General features: G+C 46.3%; 3 protein-coding genes across 3 annotated transcripts; 2 read left to right on the forward strand and 1 right to left on the reverse strand.

Moving 5' to 3' along the window:
- Nucleotides 1-127: 127 nt before the first annotated feature.
- On the forward strand, nucleotides 128-2,358 carry FOMMEDRAFT_156365 (uncharacterized protein; the record flags this gene model as incomplete). The annotated part of the gene is made up of 11 exons (XM_007266656.1): nucleotides 128-375; nucleotides 509-580; nucleotides 633-788; nucleotides 840-848; nucleotides 908-1,223; nucleotides 1,284-1,543; nucleotides 1,605-1,760; nucleotides 1,849-1,983; nucleotides 2,041-2,104; nucleotides 2,158-2,229; nucleotides 2,287-2,358. 11 exons carry the CDS (start codon nucleotides 128-130, stop codon nucleotides 2,356-2,358), a joined length of 1,560 nt encoding a protein of 519 aa, XP_007266718.1.
- An 81-nt stretch (nucleotides 2,359-2,439) lies between these two features.
- FOMMEDRAFT_85632 (monocarboxylate transporter) lies at nucleotides 2,440-3,965 on the reverse strand (the record flags this gene model as incomplete). The annotated part of the gene is made up of 6 exons (XM_007266657.1): nucleotides 2,440-2,774; nucleotides 2,832-2,925; nucleotides 2,990-3,190; nucleotides 3,252-3,611; nucleotides 3,663-3,875; nucleotides 3,933-3,965. The coding sequence occupies 6 exons, from the start codon at nucleotides 3,963-3,965 to the stop codon at nucleotides 2,440-2,442; spliced, it is 1,236 nt and encodes a 411-aa protein (XP_007266719.1).
- A 582-nt stretch (nucleotides 3,966-4,547) lies between these two features.
- FOMMEDRAFT_108090 (uncharacterized protein) lies at nucleotides 4,548-7,985 on the forward strand (the record flags this gene model as incomplete). The annotated part of the gene is made up of 18 exons (XM_007266658.1): nucleotides 4,548-4,683; nucleotides 4,735-4,880; nucleotides 4,941-5,091; nucleotides 5,147-5,217; nucleotides 5,274-5,401; nucleotides 5,451-5,753; nucleotides 5,806-5,926; nucleotides 5,977-6,083; nucleotides 6,132-6,364; nucleotides 6,417-6,444; nucleotides 6,506-6,617; nucleotides 6,673-6,755; nucleotides 6,812-7,036; nucleotides 7,101-7,170; nucleotides 7,221-7,291; nucleotides 7,347-7,416; nucleotides 7,474-7,545; nucleotides 7,602-7,985. 18 exons carry the CDS (start codon nucleotides 4,548-4,550, stop codon nucleotides 7,983-7,985), a joined length of 2,511 nt encoding a protein of 836 aa, XP_007266720.1.
- Nucleotides 7,986-8,802: the final 817 nt, after the last annotated feature.

Genomic DNA, 8,802 nt, shown 5'->3' on the forward strand with positions numbered 1-8,802 from the left:
CTCCGTCCTAAAAATACCCATGTCACACGAGGCAAGGCTTCTTGACAAAAGGCACAGAACTACATAGATAAAGCAAATTTCAGCGGTTAACCCGGCTCAGGTGGACGATTCTAAGTTCAATACCGCCATGGCCTCTTCTTCGGATTCTCAAGCATTCTCAACCAGTTCTCCCGAAACCGACAGCAAGATTAAATATGATGTCGACATTGAACGGCAGGTTGACTGTGATAAGGAGGTCGCACCGGAGACCTTCTATGCGTCAAAATATGGTGCTTTGGGGCCGATGTTCGCTAAGCTGTTCGATAGTGGTGTAGAAGCAAGAGGTATCGAGCGTGTACCGGAAGACCAGCGAGACCCGAAGAATACTTGGAACAAGTGAGTCTCTTCTTAAGCAATTCGCACGAATGGTAATTGGAGGCTAATGATGTGCGAAGCCTCCTTATGTGGTGGTATGTACTGTAACATTATTTTAGTATGTGTATGCTATGATTTTACTGAGTTCTTTTAGGTCAGTTAACACGACTTTGACAGCAATTCCTGTCGGCACCCTTGCTCAAGGGCTCTTTACCTTGACTTTTCCGTAAGCATTTGAAATATAGAACATCTATGAACAGCTGACATGGAGCCGTTAGACATGCAGTCGCTACTATACTCTGTTTTGGGGCTCTGGGAGCAGCAGCGAGTGCATTTGTCGCCACTCTCGGACCGAAGACAGGCATGCGTACAATGATCATTACAAGATATAGCTCCAGTCTCATCGGGTGCACAATCTATTCGATCCTTAATATGTATGTATCGGATATCTATTCCAGTTGCTAAACTAAGTGTTGACTTTGCAGATTAACACAGTATGTTCGTCTATAATATCAATTCTTCCACCCTTGTTGGACACAAAATAACTACCTAGACTTGGCTTCGCAACTACGTGCCTGATACTGGGCGGTCAAACTCTCGCATCTATCAATCCTGGTACACTCCCACTTACGGTCGCTATTATCATTATTGCTGTTGGCAGTCTTATTCCGTGCCTCGTCGGATACAACCTTGTACATTTCTACGAGCGGTATGCATGGATAGTCGTAGCAGTTATCATGCTCATGCTGCTGGGCCTTGGAGCTCAGGCTGGTTTCGATGTCAGTTCGCAGAAAGCATCTGAGGATGAGGGTAGGTCACTTGCTGCAGATATTCTGAGCTTTGGTGGTATTGTTTACGGTTCATCCAGTGTAAGTAGGTCTCGTCTCAAAGAAAGATATTTCTTTGGCTGAATCCGCACGATTTCAAAGTGGGCACAAGTTGCTGCAGACTTTAATTGTCAACTTCCTGCCTCGATTTCGAGCACCAAGGTGTTCGTCCTAACATTCTTTGGTATCTTTATCCCAACCACCCTTGTTGAAATCCTCGGAGCTGTTTTGATGACTATATCTGACCCTGCGTATTCTACTGCCTTTGAGAATGGCGGAACGGGTGGCTTGTTAAGTCAAGTACTCTCCCCGTGGAAGGGAGGCGGAAAATTTCTGTTGACACTCCTTGCCCTTTCCGCAATGTAGGCGTGCTGTCCTTCTGCTTGCCCAACACACTCGTCCCTCACTTCTGCTCGTTTACAGAGCCAACAATATCCCCGGCACTTACGCCATCGGGCTTTGCACACAAGCTCTTGGTCGTCCGTTTGCGCTTGTCCCTCGCTTCATCTGGACTTTCCTCGCCTTTGTGATTTACACTATTGCAAGTGTTGCAGGACGAGAGCACTTTGCTGAAATTCTGTTTGTACCCCATGCTCATTCCGACCTTGTTGGTACTCAGAACTTATGCGTCTCATTGCAATCACTTCCTTCAACTTCCTAACACTAGCTCAAATTTCCTGTCCATTCTTTCGTATTGGATCGCCTTCTTTGTTGTGATCATGGCAGAAGAACACTTCATCTTCCGCAGGAAAGGGGGAAGATTGGGCGGATATGATTTGGAAGCGTACGACGACCGGAACAAGTAAGAAAGTAAAAATTTCTTATCGTCAATGGTATAGCTAAATTGCATGAATACAAGATTACCGTTAGGCGTTGCTGGAGTCATGGCAGGTTGTTGTGGTGTGCTTGGAGCTATTGTCGGGGTGAGCCAATATATGCGACAGCACTCATTACTTGAGAATTAATGCTTGGATAGATGTCCGAAAAGTGGTATGTAGGACCTATTGCAGCCAAAATTGGACCGGCTGGAGCGGACCTAGGGTTCGAGGTACGTTACTTATGCACATATGCAAAGAATTTATCATAACCATAGTGATTCTCCAAGCTTGCTGCGGTGTTTGCTGCAGTGACCTATCCACCCCTGCGCTGGTTGGAAATACAGCTGACAGGCAGATAGTAATCTCGATAATTCTTGTTTCCCGAATATAATCCATCCTTATATTTCAAATACATTGTGTATGCGCTTTCAAGATCTATTCTATGCCTTCCATTGCCACTTTCCTTTCTCCTTTGCATCTCCCCACCGCACGTAGGCAACACAGAAGCTTGCACCAACTAATAACATGCCCGTATAGATAACAAGATCATTGTATTTCTCTTCAAGGGCTGCTAACGCAGGCGAAGTGCTTCCAATTCCGGAAGTTGAAGAGATAACCGTTCCACGGCTATGGCTTCCGAGGATCGCACCTGCGATCGGCGGACCAACAATTGCTCCAAGGCCACGAAGGAAGTAAATTGACCCATTGACAGCATTGTAGTTCTGTATGCCGTACACTTCTGAAATCGTAGTTGGAAGAAGAGCATTATATCCTCCTACGGATTTATTTTGGTCAACGTTGTCTTAGGTCTGTTCACTTGATTAAGCTTTACCTGCGAGGACGCCATAAAGGACTACGAAAGCAATGAAACGCGCTTGTGAGGCATTATACCACAAGGCAAGCACTGAAATTGAAGAAAGGAGTACCTATCATAGAATATGAATACATATTCATCGCGAATAATGTTGTGAGGCGAAAGATTTGACTTACGCTTATTACAAGCGTGTTCTGTCGACCGACGCGGTCCGCAAGGAGGCCCATAAGAATTCTTGCCACGCTATTGACTGCATTATTCAATGCCAGTAGTAGCGAGCCTGTTGATGCCGAGTATTGTAGCACAGAGGTGGAGAATGTGGTCAGATAAAACAATGGGACGATATTTCCTGCTGCCTGTAGGAAACATCCGACAGACTGACATTGCGGAAATAAAATCAGTTTGATCCATTGCCTGTAAGTCATTGGTATTATAGACCTGAGCAACGAACGTCCCCCTCTTCAATAGTGAAGCATTCAGTCTCGTGCCGCCTGGCCCACCACGCCGCCTTGCTTCAAAACCAGGCGGATGGCGCGGGACGCATGCCACGGGGGCCATCATGACGAATGTCCAAAGTCCAAGGATCCGCAATGTCCAGCGTATGCCGACACTCTGGATAAGCGCATGAATCGTCGGTGCAAGCACCAGGCCACCAACTCCAATTCCTGACAGAATGAAGCCCATTGCAAAACCACGGTTTCTGTCGTAGAATTGCGGAGCAAGGGACATAATAGTGAAATAGAGAAACGTTGCTCCCAGACCGTACATAATTGCCTGCGTAAGGAATAGGTGCCAGAGCTAAGAATTCGTCATGAGTAAGGCAGAACATGGAGACGCAGATAAATATACCCTTGTACTAAAGCTGGCCAAGATCAATCCCAGGGACATAACGGTCGTTCCAGTCAAAGTGATAATCTTGAGATTCTTCACTCTAACAATTAGAGGATTGACAAAAATCCCTCCTCCCCATGTCAATCCGTACCCAAGCGTACCCACCAGAGACACGAGCGCGTCTTGTCCTTGCGCGTCTACGATATTAGTCTCTGGTGAGGTATAAAATTCCTAGAAATTAAGTAGGTCATGCAGTTATAGTTGCTTCTTCATTAAATACCAACTAACCTGAAATACACCGTAGATTGAGTTAATGCCCATGACCTGGAAAATCATGAGAAACGCGCTAATGAGTAACACGGTTTGATATCGTCTTGTTGGTGTAGAATCCTCGACAGCATGTTCAGGCGGCTCCAGATCATCGGCATCAGCTTGAGATGGTCCTATGTGACCTGCAAAGTTCTCTTCCACGGCGTTTTTGATATCAACGTGAGCATGATCAGTACTTGGTTGCTTATGCGAAGAAATTCGTTCGAGTTCAATTCTTTCGACACTTGGTTGTTTGTTCATGATGATCTCCTGGCTTGTTTGAGACATTTTCTGTCAAAACAATTCACCGGAGCTATTTATGTATGGGAGATGAGAAGATAAAGTGGCAAGACCTGCACGCAATGATGATGCTGTAGAGCAGCGAGTCATTGTGTGTTTATTAATGATTCCAGTTTCATCGGGTATTGTCGGGCAATTCAAGTTTCGTTTGATCTGAGATTTGATTGGTAGGCTTGCGAGTTTGTGTTTGTTTCAAATGTCTATAATATCACGTGATCAATAAGCACGCGACGCGATTAACGAGAGTAGGTTCACTGCATGAACGCGACCTGACTGGTGAATGATACTGACGACATGGACCTGCCACACGAAGTTATTCTGTCTATTGAAAGGATTCTGAATGTCGAGAACGCTCCTTACTCTGATTCACTTGACACGTTATCATCTCAATTCAACCCAGTAAGGTCGTTGAACGAACTTTTCCCCGATGGTTAGCTTTGTGGAACGCCGTGATAACGAAAGTCACTCATAAGTTATTTAGAGGCATCATTGGCCCAACTTGAAGCAGTCCAGATTCGGCTGGCACAGGATGTCGAGCTTATTCAAGCTGAAATTGACTCGCTTCATGCTGAATTGCAGAGGAATCAAGACCCTCAAAAAATGCAACTAATTCAAGAGATGATTTCCGTATGTACCTCTGTAGAATACGATGGGTTGAAAGTCATTAATGTCAAACTTTATCAAAAGGAACTTATGAGTCAAATGTCGCGCATCCGCGAACAAGCCACTGAGTCGGAGGCGGTTGTACGCAACATAACGAAGGATATCCAGCTTTTGGATCTTGCAAAGAAGAATCTCACTATGAGCATGACTACGTTAAAGAGGCTGCAGATGCTTGGTATGTCTTTTCGTATTTTGGACGTCCTATCAATACTCATGGTATAATTGTGCAGCAAACGCGTTGAGTCAGCTAGAAGAGCTTATTAAGGAGAAAAAATACGTTGAAACCTCACAAACATTAGCTGTGCGTAGTTATGGTCTCCTTCGCCGTCTGGCCTGAGGCTGAAATAGCCATGCTAGGCCATTAAAGAGCTTTCCGCACCGTTCAAGTCTTACCTCTCGATACCGCAGATTGCATTGCAATGGGCTCGGATACAAACCTTGCAGGGAGAACTTCGCACGAGGCTTGATCACGACTTCGATGCATTGTATGCAAACTTTCTGCTTCCCCCTTGGCTTAAGTGCTGACTTGTGTAGCTTCCTACCGGACCCGGCCAACCCCATAAAAGCTTCCGTAATCTCCAATGCGTGCCTGGTCGTTGATGTGATCGGTGACGATTTTCGTGCTCATCTCGTTGAACGGTATTGTGCAATCGAGCTAAAAGAATATCGACGCATTTTCCGCGTGACCGACGAAGCGGGTCAACTTGATAATCTAACGAGGCGATTTGCCTTCTTCAGACGAACACTGGCAACGCATGACGCTGAACGTGCTCGGGTCTTTCCACCTGAGTGGCAGGTTGGACAGCACATGTGTGCCAAATTTATAGACTTCACTCGGTAACCATCAGACTATTCTACGACGGGATTCGAAGCTAAGGTACTAACACAGTGAAGACCTTTCGCGGCTTCTCGAGAAAGCTGGCAACGGCTTGACAGTTTCGATGTTGATGCAGTCACTACAACAGGCACTCGATTTTGAAGCCTTTGTCAGCAAGAAGTATGCAACGCCCGTAGGTCACCTCCAATTGATATTGCCATCCCTTCTGACTTATGAGTCCAGATTCAAGATGTTCTCAAGTTATCGACGACAGCTGCTTTACGACCGATCAACTCTCTGTCATCAGCGTTCGAACCTTATATGTCCATATTCATCGATGCACAGGATAGGTAAGTGTAAAATCTATCTATGGAAATAGTTTTCAAGAGTTCTCGTAGGGCACTTTCTGATATGCTCGCTCCCCACCGAGGCAAGAAATCACGAGCATCGCTCGAGGCTGTTCCAAGTTCGACCGACGAGGAGTCGGCGTCTCCCGCCGTCGTTTTGCCTTCATCAACCGAATTGTTTTATTTCTATGGTCAGATACTTGAGCAATGCTCTAAGCTCTTCGTGGGAAAGCCATTATTGGATCTCGCAAATTTGCAAAAGAAATGGCTGAGGATCTTTGCCGGTTCGGGTTCTCGTCCTTTGTTATTATCTCAAATCTCTGATTAGACTATCAGAGGATGTGCTTCTCGCAGGTATGAAAAAGTTCGTGAAGATTGCTCTTGCTACACTGTTCTATAAAACCTGATCCGCATGAAACTCTTAGGCCGGCATATCAACCTCGACGTTCTTCGGACACTCGTTATGACATCCACGAATTAAAAACCGCATGCCTGCTGATTAATACTGCAGAATATTGCCAAATTACCGCATCAGAGGTCCGTCATCTTGCATTACTTGAGCTAAGATTGAGCCTCATAAGCACGGCAAAAGCTTGAAGAACGAATCAAGGATAAAATTGCAGTTGAATTGAAAGAGAACGTATCGTTCCAGTCAGAGAGAGATCTTTTCATTAGGTAAATAACAAATTCGCGTCTTGCTACTCGCCGCTAAACTGATGATTGCAATATAGTGTTATCTCATCTGCTATCCTGGTTCAGTTGCGGGAGCTAGAGACGGCCGTTGAACCCTCGTTCGAGATCATGACTAAAACTGCCTGGACGTCTATTGCAAATGTCAGTGGTCCATCACAATATGTGGGGGACCTCGTCAGATCCATCGACCAGGTTGTTAGCGCCATCAATCCTCTGGTCGAGCAAAAGAAATACCTTCGTAATTTTTACGACAAGGCGGCCGCGTAAGCGTGACTTCCTACGAGGTAATCATACATGATGTTGATGCCATACTATTCTTCCATGTAGCCTAGTCCTCGCGCGGTTTACCCATGCCCTTGTAAAAAGCCGACCACTCAAGGATGTTGGGGCTGAACAGGTGAAGTACAACGTAGTGTGAAGATAGCTGATACTGACCTCCATTGTCAGCTCCTTCTAGACTTGCAAGAGATCCGAACATGCCTGTTGAAGCTACCTGGAGAGATATCTACAACTTCGATGTGATGATCAGAAATGCCCACTACAAGTCTCCTTGCTGACCTGATGCAATTCTAGGTTCGGCCGAAGTGTTTCAAAGAGCACCACGCGGTTGGAGACCTTATTGAAAGCCATCATCCCTCCAGAAGTACGTCACTCGGCCAGCGTCTGTGATTCCACACTAAGTCCATCGCATCGCTCATAGGATCCACCTGAAGGTTTCATCACAAACTATACTCTTCTCGTCGGTGACGCATCATTTTCCAATTTTCAGAAGGTCCGGACATAACAAAGACCTCAAGGATTCTATTCATTTCTCACTTTCATCTGTAGGTACTTGACCTCAAAGGAACTCCGCGCGCCGCACAAAATAATCTCCTTGACTCCTTTGTCACTATCACGAGCACGAAGCCGGAACTTGAGAGCTCCTCGTTCCTTTCTTCACTTGATATGGACCCTCCAGCTGCGCAGTCACTCGCTAATCTGACAAGCCCGCCGGGGAGTCGTGTGAATCTCCCTTCTTTACTTTCTGGATCAGGTAGTGGTTCAAGCACCGCGGAGGGTATACTGAGCTCCCTGGCTTCGCCTCCATTGAGCGGGCCGCCTACAGGTTCGGACGTTTCTTCAAGAGGCACGGAACAACGGCGCGAGGTATTTTCAGATCTGCGCCGCTTCGTGAGCTTTGGACTGCGGAGGGATACTGCCCCACCAGCGTGAAAGCCTATTAGAGTAGTTGGATACCCTGGTAAATTAACTCCATATACCTACTAGATTAATAAGTATGTCATGGACTGTATGCGAGAAAGACCGACATAAAGGAGAGACATCATTGCAGTTACAAAGCGAGGTTCAATACACTGAGATGTGCCAAGGAAAGAGGTAATAGAAAGAAACCAAATCAAAATAAACCATGTGGATACAACTACAACAGGTGGTAACAATGAAATGACCAAAAAGTGATTCTCCGTCCTTGCACGAGAAGAAGATCCGAATTGGATTGAATTGAAAAGAGAGAGAAAATGAAAGCGAACATAAAAAAAGAGAGGAAAGAAATTTATGAGGGAAAAAAATGGGATGCTTAGATACATCAAGAAGAAGACCCGCTCGCGCTGCGACCGAAATGAATGAAAGGTAAAGGTAAGTTCCGTAAACGGCTGGTACTGCCGCTTTGCGGCGTCTGAGTGGTAGGTTGTTGTCGTTCGGAAAGCGTTGCAGTGTCCGATTGGGTGGGAAGACCAAGACTGGCCTGGGATTCTATGGCTTGAGCGCGGACTTGTGCGAGACGGCGCCCGAAGGAAGTCTGTGCGACATATGGTCGCCTCGGCTCTGTTGAACCCAAATTTGGCGCACTCATCTGCCGCATGTGGCTCGCTCTTACGAACTCGGGAGATCGGGACCTGGGAGTGAAAGCGTAGGAATGGGGAGTACCAGGTAGAGGTGGATGTCGGGGTAGATGGAACCGAGTACCTCTCTCGGCGACAGGCGACTCGCTGTCCTCGTCGTTTCGGAAGTTGATATCAGAGACCGACATCGG

This window comes from Fomitiporia mediterranea, assembly GCF_000271605.1.
Source record: "Fomitiporia mediterranea MF3/22 unplaced genomic scaffold FOMMEscaffold_6, whole genome shotgun sequence".
Classification (NCBI taxonomy): domain Eukaryota; kingdom Fungi; phylum Basidiomycota; class Agaricomycetes; order Hymenochaetales; family Hymenochaetaceae; genus Fomitiporia; species Fomitiporia mediterranea.